This window comes from Limulus polyphemus, unplaced genomic scaffold (genome assembly GCF_000517525.1).
Source record: "Limulus polyphemus unplaced genomic scaffold, Limulus_polyphemus-2.1.2 Scaffold4611, whole genome shotgun sequence".
In the NCBI taxonomy this organism is placed as follows: Eukaryota; Metazoa; Arthropoda; class Merostomata; order Xiphosura; family Limulidae; genus Limulus; species Limulus polyphemus.
Genome location: NW_013670221.1, coordinates 52,140 through 73,985, shown reverse-complemented (window position 1 = coordinate 73,985; position 21,846 = coordinate 52,140). Strand labels below are relative to the sequence as shown.

Below are 21,846 nucleotides of genomic sequence, written 5' to 3'. Positions count from 1 at the left end.
TATTACTTATATATATATATATATATATATATAAATGCTTGATATATGAGAAACGAATGTTTTAACTCTATAGAATTTTATCACGTGACACAAGTTATAAGATACCACTAATAATGCTTGATATAAGAGACACAAATGTTTTGACTTTATATGACTTGGGAACGTGAGTTTAGCTGTAAAACACTAATAATGCTAGATATAGAAAGAACAAATACATTGGCTAGATAGAAATTAGTCATGTGAGATTACTAATAATGCTTAATACTAAGAAACGTTTTGTTTCATTCGTCCTTCACCGATTACAAAAACATATGTTTGTATTTTAGATTAGATAAAGTTATTTATTAGAAATTGTAAATATCGAAATGCATGTATCCATTTTCTGATCGTTCTAAGACGAAGCAGTAGCCACCAAATTTAACATAAAATTGTTATCATATGATAGTGAGGAATTCACCTCACCCGAAATTAAAAAGCCAAGACAATTTCTGAACAACTTCCTGTGGACGTTTTGTCGTCCTCTAGTGACGATATATAGAATTGATAGTTAGGCCTTTCCCGCAAATAAGTCAACGTCTTCCTCTTGGAACGTCTTATGGTAACTCTAACATCTGTTATTCGTATCTTATAGCTGCAGTGGAATGTGCAGCTTTCAGTTCTAGTGTCGCGTTAAAACAAAGGCTAGTTACTGGTTTACTGAATCTCTGCTTTTTATGCCACCTAGTCAGCCACTAGAACCTCACGCTCTTAGGATGTGTAGTTTTCTCACAGTGATTATTAAAATCAAAATAAGCTAACTAGAATGCAGTCAAAAATAACAAATAAATTAATGAAGACAAACGGGTGTAACAATTTGTAACAAATAAATTAATGAAGACAGTCTGGTGTAATAAATTGTAACAAATGTATTAATGAAGACAATCGGGTGTAATAAACTGTAAAAATAAATCAATAAAGAGAATCGGGTGTAACAATTTGTAACACATGAATTAATGAAGACGATCGGGTGTAATAAACTGTAACGAATAAATTAATGAAGACAATCTGGTGTAATAAACTGTAACGAATAAATTAATGAAGACAATCTGGTGTAATAAACTGTAACGAATAAATTAATGAAGACAACCTGGTGTAAAAAACTGTAACGATTAAATTAATGAAGACAATCGGTTGTAACAAACTGGCTAGAAATACCTAATTTCTGAAATCAATAAATTAGGAAACTCAAACATATATAACGATTTGGATGCATTGAATCATTAGATGAGTACCCTTGCTGTAAATAGATATTCTCAGCCATAATCTCACTAATATCTCACAAGGTCCGGTCAGTCTAAGAGATTTAAGTTGCGCTTACTCAGGTGGTTGAGTACGTTATACTAAAATGATTTTGAATATTGAAATTCGCGAGTCACGTGACAATCTGAGCCAATATAAAGTTGCGATGTAACTTATTGCATCAAAACTATATTTTGACATTATTTGGAATTTTGTAGGTATTTTTGTGCCGCCAAAAAGTTTATCGCTTTTGAGAAGGTTATATAACAGCCCTTTCTGACTTAAAATATTCATACACTTGGATCATAAGAATGTTTTCAGATCAAGCATTTAGAATATCCAAAGCTGGAATATCCCTTATACTTAATAGTATTGGAAAAGACAAAGAATCCAGAAAGAGAACTGCCACAAATCGTATCTCAGCTGTTGATAAGAGAAGGTCAGTGACAAAATTATTCCATGACCCCAGGTAACAATAATCAAGAAGGATATTCGTCTGGAAACGTGACATAAGTGATGTGTGTCCAAACTTATTCCACGACGTGTTCGGACAAGTCTTCAGACGTAGTGCATATGGATTTTTGTGTAATCGGAATGTTGCAACGAGCACTGGAAGGACGTTTACAATGTACACGAGATGGATTATGGAAAGCAACCAGAAATTAGTGATGTACTTTGACTACGGTAAACCTTTCAACCTAGCCTTTTGCAATGGAAACTACGCAGCAAGGCTATTGTCAAGATGCATGGTCGTGAGATGGAGCATGACCAGACGTGATGACATGGACTGTAAGAACGTGTTAAGGCTCCTGTATTGTTTCACTATAATTTACACATTCTCTGTATTCACATAATAAGTCAACATTCAAAATAATCACCATAAAAATATAATATAATTGAATAATATCATATAAAGAATAATTAATCGTGTTAAAGAAACTAAACCTAAGCCAAACTTATGTTCCAACCAGTTTTTCATATGCACGTAGAAACAACTTATTAGTGTTTTTAGTTTCAATGCTCACGGTTCAATTTACTTCAAACTACATATAACAAAATATTAACGAGCAAGTAATTAAACCTCAGTTACGTAGCGGTTAGAAGTAATATCTATGGTAACCAGCTCTCTTATTAGCTCTAGCAGATAAAAAATAATTAAGTTAACGCTGTTTCATTCATTAAAGAAGAAAAAGGGTAAAATCGTTTTCCTCAAACTTAACGAGTCAGTTTCATTTAAAGAAAAAATCCCACACACTCAAAAAAACATTTAGAGTGAAAAGGGGAAAAATTTTGTTGATATGCTAATACATCTTATGCATCAATAGCAACCGTGCTTAGAAACAGCCAAGAAGCTATGTGTGATAACAGTCTAATGGCCACATGGATTTAAGATAAAGGTAGACAAGTGACGTTCGTCTTCTTAGCCAAGTGTTCCTTCAAGATATCAAGTCCCCAGGTGGTAACATTTTTGGCGATAATGTATTTTGACTGCCAGGTTTTCATTAAAGTGTACAAAACGCTAAGCCGTTACCAAAAGCTCTAACTCTCACAATGCTACTTTTCGTAGAAAAAATTAACTGTTTTATACCATTGACGGTAGTAGCATTTTCCAATCAACTGTAGGTTTTACATCGATTTAGAAATCTGAAATCGAAAATTTATCAGTCTGAGCATTTGCTATAAAGAAATATATCATGAAGAATTTTGTATTAAATATTTTCCCCCCATGTGACAGTTCCGTGGCTTGTTCTTGTGGAGTTTGTAAAACATTGTAACAAAATATATAATGATAGATTGTTTCAAATCGGACTCTGTTCAGAGAAAGATAATGGGTCATTTCCAGACTTTAGTAATAGCTGAATTTCCTAAATAGTTTTGCACTAGTGGTAGAAGGAGATGTATATAAGGAGAGTGAAAACTTTTTTACATAGTCTGCTGGAGATAAGTAAAGCTTATCTTGTGACGTAGCCCAGTAGTTAGCTTTCTGGGCTGCGATTAGAAGGTCCAAGGTTTGAGCTCGTGATATGCCGCTGAGTATGCTTCTCATTTTCAGTTGTGGCCACGATATAAGGTAGTTATTCCATATCAGTAGCCGCGTAACTACTACTGACTTAACGTAGTATCTCGAACCTGATCGTTTAACCATGTGTCACGTAATGCGTCGTCCAGTTTGTGAATACCAAATACTTTAATAAGTGTAGTTAATTAATAACAAAAATTACTTTTAAATTATGTGAACCAGCTCCAAACTAGCTTTTATATAGATACACGATGTTCTTGATTGTCTAAATATTGCTTGTATCATTATGATAGTTTATTTGCTAAAACGATAACATCATGCATGGAAAACACTCTGTTAATCATAAATATCACTACTTAGTAGTAACCGAAATTCTGTGGTCTGAATACCATTGTTATATAATCTTCTAATTCTCGAAAATCTCTAAGGAACAAAATTAAGAATATAGTATTTAAAAATGTAATAGGCCTAATGCTAATGTCTTGTGACAATTATATTTATAATCATGCCTCACCAGTTCGTAAAGTGCGTTCACACCATAACAGTTGTTGATGTAACGAATAGCTTATATAAATATACAAAAATAGTTTAAAGCTTAGTGAGATTTTTGAAATACTATTTTCTGTATCACACTTGGCATTCCTAAATGTCCCTGCACGGTTAATTTCTACAGTTTAGGCTGGTTTAGGCAGATTATGGATGTTATTCATTTTATACCACTGCTAGTCACGGCATTCGGGAATATCATGATGTATAAGTATACTGAAAGACGTGTTCCTTCTCACAAACTTCTATCAGTAGTTAATATTTCACCAGTCTTCATGGTTGGGACAAAAAGTCCTATCTGAAGTGTTGTCCAACTTGACATCATATCCAGTGTTTTCTACCTCCATTTTGACTCTTAAGCCACCACCAAAAGAAACACCTTACACTTAAAAGGCTCATGGGCTGCAGCCCGTCCAGCAGCTTAAAGCTCTCTGCAATGCTGTTTTACCATATTGAATTCTCACTAAAGTAGTTGGTAAATGATTTAATTTCAGCTGTATGATTTTCTTTCTTTCGCAACACATCATATGAAACTTTACGTGAATGTAATTTTCAGGGGCTTTGCCCATCTACCACATCAGACGTCCTCCATTTCTTAGCTCCTTACCCACAGTGGTATGATATATGTATGTTTTTAAGATTAATATTTATATTCAGAATTTGTTAGTACACATATAATGTTTGTTTAAATTCGATTCAAGAAATTACTGTTGTTTTTGTTTACTATATATATATATATATATATATATAATTGAGAAAAATAGCCAGTGTCAAAAGATTTTACAGTTATAACTTGTATCGGCTCAGTCTGGAATATTATTAGGATATTATTATCAGGTTTGTTATGATATATATTTCGTTCCAGAGTGAAGCATTCTTGAAAAGTGTCTGATTTTCCATAATTTATTTAGCCCTCTGGAATGAAACATTCTTGGAAAATGTCAGATTTTTCATAATGTATTTAGCCCTCTGGAATGAAACATTCTTGGAAAATGTCAGATTTTTCATAATGTATTTAGTCCTCTGGAATCAAACATTCATGGAAAATGTCAGATTTTTCATAACTTATTTAACCTTCGGAAGAGAAACATTATTGAAAATTGTCAAATTTTCCATAATTTATATAGCCTTCTAGTATGATACATTTTTGGAAAGTCTCAAATTTTCCATAATTTATATAGCCTTCTAGTATGATAGATTCTTGGAAAGTCTCTAATTTTCCATAATTTATAAACATTTTTGGAGTGAAACATTCTTGGAAAGCGTCAGATTTTCCATGATTTATAAAATCTTCTTGAGTGAAACATTTTTGGAAAGTGTCAGATTTTAATAACTTATACTGCCTTCTAGAGTGGACAAATATTAGAAAAAGTCAGTTTCTAATAATTTATACTTTTTGGATAAAAACTTCCTTGAAAAGTGAATATGTAATAATATGACTAAAGCTTCTGTAAACTATGATGAGGTCCTTCTTGGTTGTTGTTTATATGTATCTCTAGTCAGTGGTTCAGCAGCAAGAATAAACAAACAAATTCAAATGCACCAAAATAACTGATAAGATTGATATTACTCTATTCTCTTTCTTTTTATCTTAGAATCTTCATGTTTTCATATCACCAACACTCCAGAGATGCCAAGTTTGAATGCTTTCATTTAAAAGAGAAATTAATATTGCGTGTATAACCTGGGTGTGGACAGTTCTTGGACACTATTGCACCTTACCACCAACAAGACACATCCAGTATGCTGTAGTATTAAATAATTACAATAATTATACTGAAACAAAACCAAAGTTATTTTACTGTCATTATAAAAAACATGACATGTTCACTGATATTAAACTGTTCACTTCCATAAGAAAAGATGGTATGCTCACTGATGTTAAACTCTTCACTTGCATAAGAAAAGATGACATGTTCACTAATATTAAACTGTTCACTTCCATAAGAAAACATGACATGTTCACTGATAATAAACTCTTCACTTCCCTAAGAAAACATGACATATTCACTAATATTAAACTGTTCACTTCCATAAGAAACCATGACATGCTCACTGATGTTAAACGCTTCACTTGCATAAGAAAACATGACATTTTCACTGATAATAAACTCTTCACTTCCCTAAGAAAACATGACATATTCACTGATATCAAACTGTTCACTTCCATAAGAAAAGATGGCATGTTCACTGATAATAAACTGTTCACTTCCATAAGAAAAGATGACATGTTCACTAATATTAAACTGTTCACTTCCATAAGAAAAGATGACATGTTCACTAATATTAAACTGTTCACTTCCATAAGAAAAGATGACATGTTCACTAATATTAAACTGTTCACTTCCATAAGAAAACATGGCATGCTTACTGATGTTAAACTCTTCACTTGCATAAGAAAACATCACATGTTCACTGATGTTAAACTGTTCATGTCTAAAAGAAAATATGACATGTTCACTGATTTTAAACTGTTCAATTCCATAGGAAAAGATGACATGTTCACTTCCATAACTGTTCACTTCCATAAGAAAAGATGACATGTTCACTAATATTAAACTGTTCACTTCCATAAGAAAAGATGACATGTTCACTAATATTAAACTGTTCAATTCCATAGGAAAAGATGACATTCACTGATATTAAACTGTTCACTTCCATAAGAAAAGATGACATGTTCACTAATATTAAACTGTTCATGTACATAAGAAAACATCGTATATTCACTGATGTTAAACTGTTCATGTCTAAAAGAAAACACGACATGTTCACTGATTTTAAACTGTTCATGTCTATAAGAAAAGATGGCATGTTCACTGATATTAAACTGTTCACTTCCATAAGAAAAGATGACATGTTCACTAATATTAAACTGTTCACTTCCATAAGAAAACATGGCATGCTCACTAATGTTAAACTCTTCACTTGCATAAGAAAAGATGACATGTTCACTGATGTTAGACTGTTCATGTCCATAAGAAAACATGACATGTCCACTGATGTTAAACTGTTCATGTCCATAAGAAAACATGGCATGTTCACTGATTTTAAACTGTTCAAAGACCATAAGAAAACATGACATGTTCACTGATGCTAAAATGTACAGTTCCATAAAAAAACATGACATGTTAACTGAAGTTTAAATGTTTACGTCCACAAGAAAATGCCTGGCATGGCCTGATGGTTAGGGTTCTCGACTCGGATTCTGCGAGTCGCGTGTTCATATACCCGTCCCACTTAATATTCTCACTATCTCAGCCGTGGGGGCGCTATAATGTCACAGTCAATCCCACTATTCGTTGGTAAAAGAGTAACTCAAGAGTTGGCGGTGGGTGGTTTTGACTAGCTGCCTTTCCTAGTCTATCACTCCTAAATTAGATTCGACTAGCGCAGATAACCCTGTGTAGCTTTGGGCAAAATTCAAAAGAAATTAAAACCATAAGAAAAAATAATTTCTCAAAATCTACGTTTCTACAAAAGAATACGTAAACTAAACTTTTACGTGTTCTTAGTACATTCAATTAACTTTTATCTTGACGCGATCACTGACATTTTGATTAAAACGTATTACTAGTATATAATTGATATTTGAAACCGTTGGTACTTGGTGAAACTCCATAATTACAGAATTGAGGAAAAACAAGATAATTATTATTCGTGTTTATTAAAAGCTTTGAAAAAATGATTCTGAAATGTCTACACAATTATTAAAACTTTGAATTTAGTTAATATTTTATATCCATAAATTCACTAAAAGATGTAAATCCCATTAATCCCCTATACTGACACGATGAACTGAATCCTTTAACTCTCATTAATCCCTTATACCGACACGATGCACTGAATGCTGTAAATCTTATTAATTCCTTATACTGACACGATATGCTGAATTCTGTAAATCTTGTTAATCCCTTATATCGACACGACGAACTGAATGCTGTAAATCTTGTTAATCCCTTATACCGACACGATGCAATGAATGCTCTAAATCTTATTAATTCCTTATACCGACACGATGCACTGAATGCTCTAAATCTTATTAATCCCTTATACCGACACGATGCACTGAATGCTGTAAATCTTGTTAATTCCTTATACCGACACGATGCACTGAATGCTGTAAATCCCATTAATCCCTTATACTGACACGATGAGCTGAATCCTTTAACTCTCATTAATCCCTTATACCGACACGATGCACTGAATGCTGTAAATCTTATTAATTCCTTATACCGACACGATGTACTGAATGCTTTAACTCTCATTAATCTTTTATACCGACACGATACACTGAATGCTGTAACTACCACTATTCTGTAAATCCCATTTATTCTGTATTATGTTGAGAATTTAGCCATCTACACTTTCTAATTTATTGTATGATGGGTTTTTTCTATTCTACAGAAAACATTCTTAAAATTCTTGTATTCAGTACTTCAATAAAACTATTAACTTGAACAATATTCAAATACCGAATTTCGAAGCCTGAACCACTAAGTCTTTAAATTTGGTTAATTTTATCCTAAATTTTTCACTAATCATTGATTGCTTTTTTACTGCTAATTAACAGTGATATCGGTTAGATAATAATTAAATGTCAAAATGATAGAAACAGCACTAGCGGAAACCTGTTGTTTTTAATGTAAACAGCACCTTACGCAACACGTGAGTTAAATGGCCAGATCATAAACTCCAGGAATGGCCGTTTTTAATATTGGATCACTGCCGGTGGGAGCCCTTTAATATAGAAAAAAGAAAAACGTAAAGTAGAAAAGACTGCAAGACGTGGAACAATAGTAAAACAAAGTGTTCAACATTGGTAAAACACAGGTTTATGACAGAAACTTTATATTTATTTGCAACGTTTCGGGCAAAAAACCTTCGTCAGCTTAAACCGTGTTACATAGAATATAGAAACACTGCCAGTGGGAGCACTAGTGGCTATTGTTAACTTAGTAATGTGTTTCGTTATCATAGCTTTATCCCCTCTCCCCATCCCACAACTGTATTCAAAAAGTGGATGGCTGAAACTACTTAAGATTCCTTTAATGTAGTCTTACTTTTTTCTTCATCTTCTGAGGGAGAAATATGTTTGCTTCTCGAATAAATCGCCCCGTTGATGTTTTAAATCTAACCTACAATGAGGGAAGTTTTGGAACCTTTGTGATCATACTAAGCTTATAATAAGGGATATTACCTCTACTAAACTCACATCACAAAATCATATACGTACAGGACTATCATGGGAGTTTCTATCAATGTACAGGACAGTGGTGAGAGTTTATAACAACGTACAGGACAGTAATGTGAGTTTCTACCAACAGGACGACCTTTGGAGTTGCTACCAACATATAGGGCAATAATGGGAGTTTCTATTGACATACAATACAGTCATGGGAGTTGTTACCAAACAATGATGTAGTGATGCACACTGAAAACTTTAATACAAGAAACAAAATTGTTTATATTTCATTTTCACGGTAGATTTTACTGTTTTTCATTAACAGAAAAGATCCTGAACTCCTTATCCACATTAGATGTTTCTGTTGCTTTCGTTAACAAGTAATATATTCTAAAACACATGTAATTTATGTGCAGATTCCACTTGTTGTCACTCCTTATCCACGTTGGATATTTCTGTTGCTTTCGTTAACAAGTAATATATTCTAAAACACGTGTAATTTAAGTGCTGATTCCACTTATTGTCACTCCTTATCCACATTGGATGTTTCTGTTGATTTCGTTAACAAGTAATATATTCTGAAACACATGCAATTTATGTGCAGATTCCACTTGTTGTCACTCCTTATACACGTTGGATATTTCTGTTGCTTTCGTTGACAAGTAATATATTCTAAAACACGTGTAATTTAAGTGCTGATTCAACTTATTGTCACTCCTTATCCACATTGGATGTTTCTGTTGCTTTCGTTAACAAGTAATATATTCTAAAACACATGTAATTTATGTGCAGATTCCACTTGTTGTCACTCCTTATCCACATTGGATGTTTCTGTTGCTTTCGTCAACATGTAATATATTCTAAAACACATGTAATTTATGTGCAGATTCCACTTGTTGTCACTCCTTATCCACATTGGATGTTTCTGTTGCTTTCGTCAACATGTAATATATTCTAAAACACGTGTAATTTAAGTGCTGATTCCACTTATTGTCACTCCTTATTCACATTGGATGTTTCTGTTGCTTTCGTTAACAAATGAAATATTCTAAAACACGTGTAATACACATGCAGATTTCAAATTTTTTCACGCGCTCCTATCAAAATCAGCTTGAACTTAAAATGTTTAAAAAACTGAAAAACAAAATGTTCACATATTAAAGTTATCATAAGAACCATAGTGAACATCCTTTGCTCTTTCCCCAATTTTCCCTATCTATTCGGTGCTCCGCTGTTTTGTAAGCTATAATTAACATGTACATAAATTATTAAAGCTCACATAGTTGAAAGGTCATTATTTCAGGTGATGACTATGACCATAAATCTCGTGTGAAGCACGTTCTGTTTTGGAGCGGCCATTCTGTAAGTCTTGTCGCACCCAAGCACCGGCGCGTGACAAGAAGTATTTGTCACAGCTCTAGAGCGGTGAAAGACGGATTTTAAAATAGATGGAAATGTTGAAAATAATTAAATGTAAAGCCACAAGGTACGTCTTACACAGCTTAGACTTTAAACCTAATGTTATATTCTAAACTAGTTTTCTAATTTAATGAAGGCAAACGTAATATCAGAACCTTTATCGTGCCCCTTAAAAGTGTTTGAATACGTAACATAGAATATATTGTAAGTTAAATACCATGCTTTATTACAGTGCAGGACACCAACTTACACGACAAAAATACTAAACAGTTAGAAGGAATTAAATATAGCCGTTCCTAATTTTCAACTACTGACCAAAGGGAAGGAAATCAGGACTTGTCCTGTTTGCATCGAATACCGGACTTGACATTCACATTAACAACCAACCACACATGAAAGTTTGGAGCGTGTTTAACAGAATCGTGACGAAAATCTTGAACTTAAAGTTCCATGTAAGCTGCATGTTCAAATCCTCAACTTTCCACATCGTGACGCGCATGCTAAAACTAAGCCCACATAATACAGGATCCACCAAGTTTCGGGTTCACTCGAATCATGTGATCGGTCAGTTATAATCAACTAAATGAATATAACAACACCGTATGGCCATTCAGGTAAATAATGTACACTGTGTACTTATTGATTAGACACTATAAAAATTCCAACACACTTTGTGGATATTGCGGGATTAAATATTATCTGAAATATCTGATTAATATAACCTTTCGTTAGAAGAGTTAAGAAAAGTAATAGGACAATCACAGTCTGTCTCTCCGTTCGGATTCACAGTATGAACGATTTTGTGATCTCAGTTAATCTGTAGGTGACAGTAATGTCAGATTCACAGTAAGAAAGATGTTGTGATATCAGTTAATCTGTAGGTGACAGTAATGTCAAATACACAGTATGAAAGGTATTGGGGTCTCAATTAATCTGTAAGTGACAGTAAGATCCGACTCACAGTAGGAAATGTGTTGTGGTCTCAGTTAATCTGTAGGTAACAGTAAGATCCGACTCACAGTAGGAAAGGTGTTGTGGTCTCAGTTAATCTGTAGATAACAGTAATGTCAGACACACAGTAGGAAATGTGTTGTGGTCTCAGTTAATCTGTAGGTAACAGTAATGTCAGACACACAGTAGGAAATGTGTTGTGGTCTCAGTTAATCTGTAGGTAACAGTAATGTCAGACACACAGTAGGAAAGGTGTTGTGATCTTAGTTAATCTGTAGGTAACAGTAAGATCCGACTCACAGTAGGAAAGGTGTTGTGGTCTCAGTTAATCTGTAGATAACAGTAAGATCCGACTCACAGTATGAAAGGTGTTGTGATCTCGGTTAATCTGCAGGTGACAGTAATGTCAGATACACAGTATGAAAGGTATTGGGGTCTCAGTTAATCTGTAGGTGACAGTAAGATCCGACTCACAGTAGGAAAGCTGTTGTGGTCTCAGTTAATCTGTAGATAACAGTAATGTCAGACACACAGTAGGAAAGGTGTTGTGGTCTCAGTTAATCTGTAGGTAACAGTAATGTCAGACACACAGTAGGAAAGGTGTTGTGATCTTAGTTAAAATGCCAAAAATCTGTTTTAATAAAATCAATAATTAATTTATATAGACACATTCACTGTCTTAGCACTGTAAATATTACCATCATTTTGAAGGTATTGTTTTTTTGTGCACAGACAAGCTAAATTGCCGTAGGTATGAAATCACCTAAAGTTTTGGTTCAGGAGAAGTATTTGATAGTCATACTTACTTTGTTAGGTTTACTCAATCAACAACATTTGGAATTTTATTGCAATTTCTCTGGAACAGAATAAACAAAGAGAATTCAGCTACTAAAAGTGTGAATCTGACATTACCTTCACCGACAGATTAACTGAGATCACTACACCTTTCCTACTGTGAATCTAATATCACTGTCACCTACAAATTAACTGAGACCCCCAAAACCTTTTACTGTGAATCTAACATTACTGTCACCTACAGATTAACAGAAAATCCAACACCTTTTCTACTGGTAATCTAACATTACTTTCACCTACAGATTAACAGAAAATCCAACACCTTTTCTACTGGTAATCTAACATTACTTTCACCTACAGATTAACAGAAAATCCAACACCTTTTCTACTGGTAATCTAACATTACTTTCACCTACAGATTAACAGAAAATCCAACACCTTTTCTACTGGTAATCTAACATCACTTTCACCTACAGATTAACAGAAAATCCAACACCTTTTCTACTGGTAATCTAACATTACTTTCACCTACATATTAACAGAAAATCCAACACCTTTTCTACTGGTAATCTAACATTACTTTCACCTACATATTAACAGAAAATCCAACACCTTTTCTACTGGTAATCTAACATTACTTTCACCTCCAGATTAACTGAGACCCGAACACATTTCCTACTATGTATCTAACATTACTGTCACCTACAGATTAACTGAGACCCTAACACCTTTCCTACTGTGAGTCGGATCTTACTGTCACCTACAGATTAACTGAGACCCCAATACCTTTTATACTGGGAATCTAACATTACTGTCACCTACAGAATGAATGTGTGAAATCATGAAGTAGTAATACAGAAAACTCGTCTGAAATATGTATGGTCATACGATTCACATACTTAAATACAATTACTTAATTTTGTAGTAGTAAATTCTTACACTTTTAACAATATGATGTTCTGTTGAAATCGCCCTCCATTAGATAGATAGGAAAGTTCTAATACAATGCATAGAGATCATTTTTGCTTTGGCATTGTTCTAGTTAATAGTATTTTATATTAAAATACTATGTAAACATACATTGTTCCATTGACGACGCCATAGTTAAGAGTGTTTTATATTAACTTAATATACACTGAAAACATGTATTGTTGCATTGACATCTGCACTATTAAGAGTATTTTCTCTGAAATAATACGTGGTCCTGTATAACAGTACTTTCAAAATAACAAATTCTCTAAGCCTAGTTGTTTCCAATTAGGTATTTAAGCAAAATAAAACCCTAGGTTTATAATCGTGAAGGTTCCGTCACAAGTACTTTAAATCCATCTCAGTATACACTTTAAACAGTAACAAGCTGATTGTTAAGAACCTCGATAATTAATAATCACTTAGGGTAAATCCTATAGCTATGGTGGGACACGTTTTTAATTTAAATTAATTATATTCGAAACGTTTATTAACTTCGATACTCGTACTGTTGTCTGTAGAATCAAAAGTTGATTCAAGTGATAAAAATCGTAGAACTTTAAGGAGTACAAGGCTATAAGTCTCACGTGGCTTCGAAATATATAGCTGTTGTAAAAATAATGGAAAATAAAGTGATGAAAGAAATATCTTCACCAAAAAACCTGATTCCCAAGTTAACGAAAAATAATTAAAGATGAAGGTAATATCTAGCCATCACTTCAGTTTCACAAAAGACAGTCGACTTTGGTGCGTCTTCTTACGGAAGCGTCAGTATAAATAAAGTAGTATTTAAAACAAGTAAATCTATATTTTGTAAAACAAATTCACAAAAACTCACAAGGAAATAAGAAATTTTATTTCGCACACAAGCCCCAAGAAATTTAGCTGTAACACGTGTAGAATATTCTGGTGAATTGGGAATAGCAACAAATACTCATATAAGGTTTGTTGTGCTGTTCCAAAAATCTGTTGTTTTATTTTCTGTTTATAACATATTTATGATTTAATGTGATCAGAAACGTTATCCTCCTTAACATGTCATAAGGTGAACATTACCCTTCGTAAGGTATCTTAATGTAAGCTTTAACCGTTCTAAGATATTTTAATATAAGCGTTAACTTTCGTAAGGTATTTTAATGTAAGCGTTATCCTACGTAAGGTGTCTTAATGTAAGCGTTAACCTTCGTAAGGTGTCTCAATGTAAGCGTTAACCTTTGTAAGGTATCTCAATGTAAGCGTTATCCTTTGTAAGATGTCTTAATGTAAGCGTTATCCTCCGTAAGGTGTCTTAATGTAAGCGTTAACCTTTGTAGTGTATCTTAATATAAGCGTTATCCTTCGTAAAGTGTCTTAATGTAAGCGTTAACCTTTGTAAGGTCTCTCAATGTAAGCATTATCCTTCGTAAGGTGTCTTAATGTAAACGTTAACCTTTGTAGTGTATCTTAATGTAAGCGTTAACCTTTGTAGTGTATCTTAATGTAAGCATTATCCTTCGTAAGGTGTCTTAATTTAAGCGTTAACCTTTGTAAGGTATCTCAATGTAAGCATTATCCTTCGTAAGGTGTCTTAATGTAAACGTTAACCTTTGTAGTGTATCTTAATGTAAGCGTTATCCTTCGTAAGGTGTCTTAATTTAAGCGTTAACCTTTGTAAGGTATCTCAATGTAAGCATTATACTTTGTAAGGAGTCCTAATATAAGGGTTAACCTCTTTAAGGGGTTTTAATGTAAATGTTAAAGTCTTTAATATTAGGTTTTCTTCCGAAAATGTCTTAATGTGCGAGTTATCCTTCTGTAATGTGTATTCATATGGGTGTTATCTTTCCGTAAAGTGTCTTAATGTGCGAGTTATCCTTCTGTAATGTGTATTCATATGGGTGTTATCCTTCCGTAAAGTGTCTTAATGTGCGAGTTATCCTTCTGTAATGTGTATTCATATGGGTGTTATCCTTCCGTAAAATGTCTTAATTTAAGCGTTAACCTTTGTAAGGTATCTCAATGTAAGCATTATACTTTGTAAGATGTCTTAATGTAAGCATTAATCTCTTTAAGGAGTCCTAGTATAAGGGTTAACCTCTTTAAGGGGTCTTAATGTAAGTGTGAAAGTCTTTAATATTAGGTTTTCTTCCGAAAATGTCTTAATGTGCGAGTTATCCTTCTGTAATGTGTATTCATATGGGTGTTATCCTTCCGTAAAGTGTCTTAATGTGCGAGTTATCCTTCTGTAATGTGTATTCATATGGGTGTTATCCTTCCGTAAAGTGTCTTAATGTGCGAGTTATCCTTCTGTAATGTGTATTCATATGGGTGTTATCCTTCCGTAAAATGTCTTAATGTGAGAATTATTCTCCTTAAATTATTATTAGCATTACCCTTGTAAAGTCTCTTAATGTGAGGGTTATCATGTATTGGTGTGAGTGTTATCCTTCCGTAAAATGTCTTAATGTTAGAGTTATTACTCCGTAGAGTTTCTTAATGTGATTATTATCCTTCCATAAAGTGACTTCTCTCATTGCCATGTTGTCGTACATCTTAAAGGTATTCTGCGTGTGTTCTTTAGCTATAGGTAAGACAACATCATTCTCCGACATCCGTTAAGTATGTAGAAGAATGGTTAATCGTTTAACTGCTTGGAAGGTGAATAGAAAAATAAAAAAATGATTAATTGAAATGTTTTAATGTTGATTGAAAAATGTGAACGTGCGACGCGTGTTTAACAATCGGTTGTACAGACTTAAAGCCCGTGTTCTGTAGGTAGTGCCATTACGTTTTAATCTAGCTTTAAGCTGTTAGGAGAGACAACAAGCTTTATTTTTTTTACCATTCCTGCCAACAAAACTTCCACGTGTCCCCACATACGTTCGTTACATCATATATTATAGATCTTTAATTTTCTAGACAGAATAATGAAATTGTTGGTTTTTACTAAAACCTTTTTTTTTTTGGCACTGTGAGGAGTAAAACATAAGACAATTCTCAGTGATCTGGTAGCTTATGAACATAGTCAATTCCATTAGTTTCAGCTCCAGCAAATAAATAATTCCGTCGATACCTTTCAAACACTTGCATAGCTGACTCTTGCTTATAGAGTAGATATTGATCGGTTGACTGCGGGAAATGCACGCGCATGGACTGGAACACTGGACTAACAACAGCTTTACGACAGCCACAGCTCGAGTGGTAGAAATACAGTGAGAATATGTCGTGTTTTCACATAAAAGTTATTACTGTAAGCTTCCTAGCTTGTTGGGACTAACACACTGGAGAAAGGCTTTCTCACACATTACTTGTAATATTGGAGGGGGAAGTGGGTGTTCTATGTCAGATTGTTTCTTTTTCAGTTTTAATTTTTATTAATGGGTATATTCCAATGGTTCGGATCGACATTAGCCTACTGCTTTCGAGTGAAATGTCGTGTTGATTGCTTGGCAGGTGATAGGGCGCATGCTCAGTTGGTTATCTCCCCTCTTAGCGGCCATCGCGTTCTACATTGAAAGAAACAAATTGAAAGAAAATCCTAGCGGATTCAAATTCTCTTCAATGTCCATAAAAGACACATGACAATTTACTGAACAAAATCAAAATTTGTAAACAATTCTTAATTCATGTACCTATCGTTGAAAATTGATTTGTTATTCTGTTCAAAGACACATGACCGATATTTCTTGTCATAATATCCAAATGTTTAACAGTACTCTTAAAATTTTTAGCTATATTAGAAACTGTGTCAATCTTTAGGAATTCACAACATGCTCTGCCTTCTGAAAAGAGTGCACAGAGAAGTATTAGTGCTAGTTTTGTGTGTGTCTCTAACTTGGTGTTGTTATAAATTCCCCAAAGATATCAAGGATCCCTGCGAAGAAATGGAATGCAAATTTGGGGCCGAATGCCGCCCATCTATAGACGGTCGGAGAGCCGAGTGTATCTGCCCGAAAAAATGTGCCACGTACGGCGACAGCCGAGGTTCCAGGCCCGTTTGCGGAAGCGATGGTAAAGACTACCCTACAGTTTGTGAGCTTAAACGAACTGCCTGTCAAGAAAAGATGGACATTCAAGTGAAATTCCAGGGTCGTTGTGGTAAGTGATAATATTATTTGATAATAACAATCCCCAGTAGCTTTGAACTTACTAGCCTCAGAACATGCCCTGACTTGAAATGGAATAATGCTGTTATGTCATCAAAACATTCTAACTTATCAGAATTAGCATAAATGGATTTATGCATTTTTTTCTAAACAGTTTTGTTGTTTATTCTTATTAAATGGGAATAACATTTTGTTATTAAAGTGTTTCTTTACGATTAATAGGTAATCATAATCTCACGAGTCTAATTTGTTCCAAAACTGACTGATATTTCACATATAGCCTTTACAACCGTAAATATTGGATTGAGCCTGTAAAGGCTTTGTTGCAATATTCGAGTGTCGAACACGTAACCAAAGTCCAAGGCGTCCTATAACATGAATAACACGTGGTGGCTGACGTAAAGAAAATGATACATGATGATAGAACCTAATGTTTACGAAAGTCAGAACTCGTAGGCTGTTTAAACGTAGGGAAAAGATAAACGTTTCTGTCATGGTAGACCTTACGTGCCTCTTACTTGCTGTAAATAAGTAGGTTTGTAATTATTTTTAATTAAATGCATTAGAAAGTATTTTAACATACATCAATATTGTTTTAACTGTAGTTCTATGTTCTACAAGATGCAAAGGCTTGTCTGCCTGATGGACTAAAATAGACATTTCAAGATCTATTTAACTGAAATCTTCAATGTTAATAATCCATGAATATAGTTAAGATATCATTTTAGGATTTACCTAATCTCATAATAAATGGAATCAATAGAAAATCTAGTAACTATTAGAGAAATGGTTGAAATATTGGTTGGCTCTTTCAAATCAATGAGCCTCAACTAAAAACCTTCAGAGACTTGTATACATAACTCTATTTGCTGGCTTTTAAGTAACACATCGCTCTAAACTTTTAACTCTCGTGTTTTATGGAATACTACTGCCCATTACGTTTATCATTTTTTAAAATAAATAAAATAAGAATTTTGTTAAATATAAGCACATGTTTGAGAAACTTTATAAAACACTGGCGATTACAAAAAAATGGTTTTATCTAATTAGAACTTTTGACACTTTTGTTAAACAAATTGCTGTTGTTGTTTTTTTAAATTTTGGCCACTTGTAATAATTTCAGTAATTTTACTTCAAAGGAACCATGGCCATTTCTGATAATTACAATAATTTTTATCTCATTATATCCATGGCCACTTCTGATAATTACATTAATTTTTCATCTCATTGCAATGTTAGCCACTTCTGGTAATTACATTAATTTTTCATCTCATTGCAATGTTAGCCACTTCTGGTAATGACATTAATTTTTCATCTCATTGCAATGTTAGTCACTTCTGGTAATTACATTAATTTTTCATCTCATTGCAATGTTAGCCACTTCTGGTAATTACATTAATTTTTTCATACCGTTGTAATCTTGGCCACTTATGATAATTACATTGTTAATGTGTTTATGTTTTTCTTAGTGGAGCTTTAATCATCTCTGAGAATTACATTATTTTTTTTATCTTATTTCAAGTTTTAACCATTTCTGGTAGTTAAATTATTATTTTTTATCTCTGTGCAACCTTATCTATTTCTGGTTGTTACATTATTATGTTTCATCTGGTTGTAACCATAGCCATTTGTGGTTGTTACATTATTATTATTTTTTCATCTGGGTGTAACCATAGCCATTTCTGGTTGTTACATTATTATTATTTTTCATCTGGGTGTAACCTTAGCCATTTATGGTAGTTACATTATTATTTTTCATCTGGGTGTAACCACAGCCATTTCTGGAAGTTTGTTTGTTTTGAATTTCGCGCAAAGCTACACGAGGGTTATCTACGCTAGGCGTCCCTAATTAATAGTGTAAGACTAAAGGGAAGGCAGTTAGTCATCAGCACCCACCGCCAACTCTTGGGCTACTCTTTTACTAACGAATAGTAGGATTGACCGTCACGTTATAACGCCCCCACGGCTGAAAGGGCGAGCATGTTTCGTGGGACGGGTATTTGAAACTGCGACCGTCAGATAGCGAGTCGAGCGCTCTAACCACCTGGCCATGCCGGGCCTTCTGGTAGTTAGATTATTATTATTTTTCATTTGGGTGTATCCTTAGCTATTCCTGGTAGTTAAATATACTTTTTGCCGTAATGGTTTCCTCAGTAATTATCAAATAAAACGATAATTTTGTAATCAAAATATATAAAAAAGGAAAAATATGACATAAAACTAATATACTCATTTCTTGTTATATAGTTTATTCATTATGCATAAAATATGCTTGCTGAATGCGTTTTTCGTATAATTACAAATGGCAAAGGTTTTGCTTTATCTTGAACATTATGCATTTTAAAATAGGCCCGTAAAATTTCATTCACGCTTTATCCACTTTTGTTGTAGAGCCAAGTGAAGTTTTCCACCCTAAACATTAAAACAACATTGGTGCAAGTATTCTTTTTTTAGTGATATGAATGTGAATAAATACATCCAACGTGCACACTTTTACAAAGTTTGATTGTCAAAAGTGTAAAATGTGCTTTAAAATGGCTTTCAAAATAACCTGTATTTCGTCATTCTTCCCTATTACGGGGAGAAACTGAGACAGTTACCTGTTTCTGTTTAGTTGTAAAAATACATTTATTTCTGAAACCTTGCCACATTAGCGATTAAAGAAAATAACAAGTATCCGTTTCCCCTTCATCCTATCACTTTCAGAGTTCAGTTCGCATAGCTCAACTCAGAACAAGTATCATCTGGTTCTTTCTCACACGTTGCTATACTTAGAGGTATCACACTTTCTAATCCTATTTCATTTAATACGAAATCTAATCAGAAACGTTTGGCCAGAAAGTAAAAGCCAACATTCTACTTTAACTCAAACATCTGATAACAAATAAAACATTACTCGTTTTAAATCATTTCAACCACGTAAAACTGAGTATATTTTCTGTTTGTCTCGAAAGTCATCACTGAGTTATATTGAACAAAATGTGACGTGATGAATCAGGAGTTCAGTTTTATAAACACGTTTAATTACAAGTTATTGAAATCGGGCAAGTTTTTACTTCAAAATACCGTTTTGCTGTCGACATTTCGTGTTACTTTTTTTCAGAATGCAATTTTGCCACCCATATTTCTTAGATCTGCATGTTAACTGCGACGATTCTTTTGCAAAATCCTAATCAGGCATGTTAATGCGTGAAATAAAGTAGTCACTTTGTCCAAGAGAATGTTACGCTTGGAACAACTTTAGTAATAATTTCTTCGTAGAGAGTTCAAAATTGATAAATTGAATGACCTTGAACTAACTAATTTACTATGGTAATCAGTCATTTATATAACGTGTGTTATTGTTCTAATCTGAACTTCAAGAATCACTACACGGAAGTAGTGAATTTATATAAATTACTTTAAAAAGATTGCTTTGAACAATACATTTCGAGTCGCTTTCGCACATGTGACAGACATAAAAACGTCAGGATGTCCAGACATAATTCGCCGAAAATGCTGTTAGGACTGACCATGCAATCATTTCGATCTGAAGAACGAGGGATGCTTCAATCGCGTGTCTCTTAGATCAGAATCACTAGCTTCGACACTTTTATCTAAAATCAATGGCTTTAAGGCATTAATTTTGTCAGCACATAAGTACGATTTTATCGGATATCACATGAAGAATTAATGAGCAGGACAAAAGTCGAAAAGATTTCTTCCCGGTGATGTTGATAGGTCATGGTCGATTACTTGAGTGTTATCAAGGAAAGACATCGAAGAGCAATATAAAAACCGATAACAGATCAAGAACGAACTGAAATCTATTGTAAAACAACGCAGGTTCTAAACACAACTTTATGTAGTTATTACAGGTATTATTATTTGACAAGTAGTATTGACAGCTGTAGTCGGGAACAATCAGGTTGATTATAGAGAAAATTCTATATTTAAAGTGCCTCTACTTCCAAACTACTTGTTCTAGAGAATCAGTGTTTCAACAATGGCACGTTTAGAATTACACATATTCATCAAGAAAGATTAGAAATGATACTTGATATTTCCGGAATTATAACTGAAGGTGTTCAATATGATATCCGTCATTCTCAAACAGCATATCAAGCCCGTCACCAAATGAAGATACTACAAGCATTGTGTTAAGGGGACAATCTTTGTTAAAGTTTGCAATGTCCCATACGCTGACAGGCATTTTATTTTCATATTGCTGAAGGAAAGAGAGAAAGAAAGAGGAAAAAATAAAAGTGATTTAGCATGCATCATTATGTGATATTGACACGGACAATGTATTCTTCAGTATAATGTTCTGTAGTCCGCTTTATTTATACACCGCTGACATTCGATATCGACGATACAAAGTGATATTTGATCCAAATAAATGGAATACTTTTCATATTTTCTATGAAACATTAGAAGAATACAACTCTGAATGATTACCTTGTTATTGAAGTCAGATGTACAGATAAATAACTTGTTATTGAAGTCAGCTGTACAGATAAATAACTTGTTATTGAATTCAGCCGTTCAGATGAACAACTTGTTATTAAAGTCAGTAGTACAGATAAACAACTTCGATGACGAGGAACCCACTTTGAGACTAA

At 33.6% G+C, this 21,846-nt stretch overlaps 1 protein-coding gene across 3 annotated transcripts in view; it reads left to right on the top strand.

The window, feature by feature from the left end:
• The window catches only part of LOC106471421 (agrin-like), a 77,392-nt gene that overhangs the window by 3,739 nt on the left and 51,807 nt on the right, over positions 1–21,846 (top strand). For 2 of the 3 annotated variants that reach the window (XM_022400024.1, XM_022400023.1), the window contains exon 2: positions 17,001–17,237. In XM_022400024.1, the coding sequence (XP_022255732.1) occupies positions 17,001–17,237 (237 nt within the window). Of the gene's footprint in view, positions 1–16,338; positions 17,238–21,846 lie in introns of those variants that run through there. The other variant, XM_022400025.1, reaches the window with a different exon arrangement.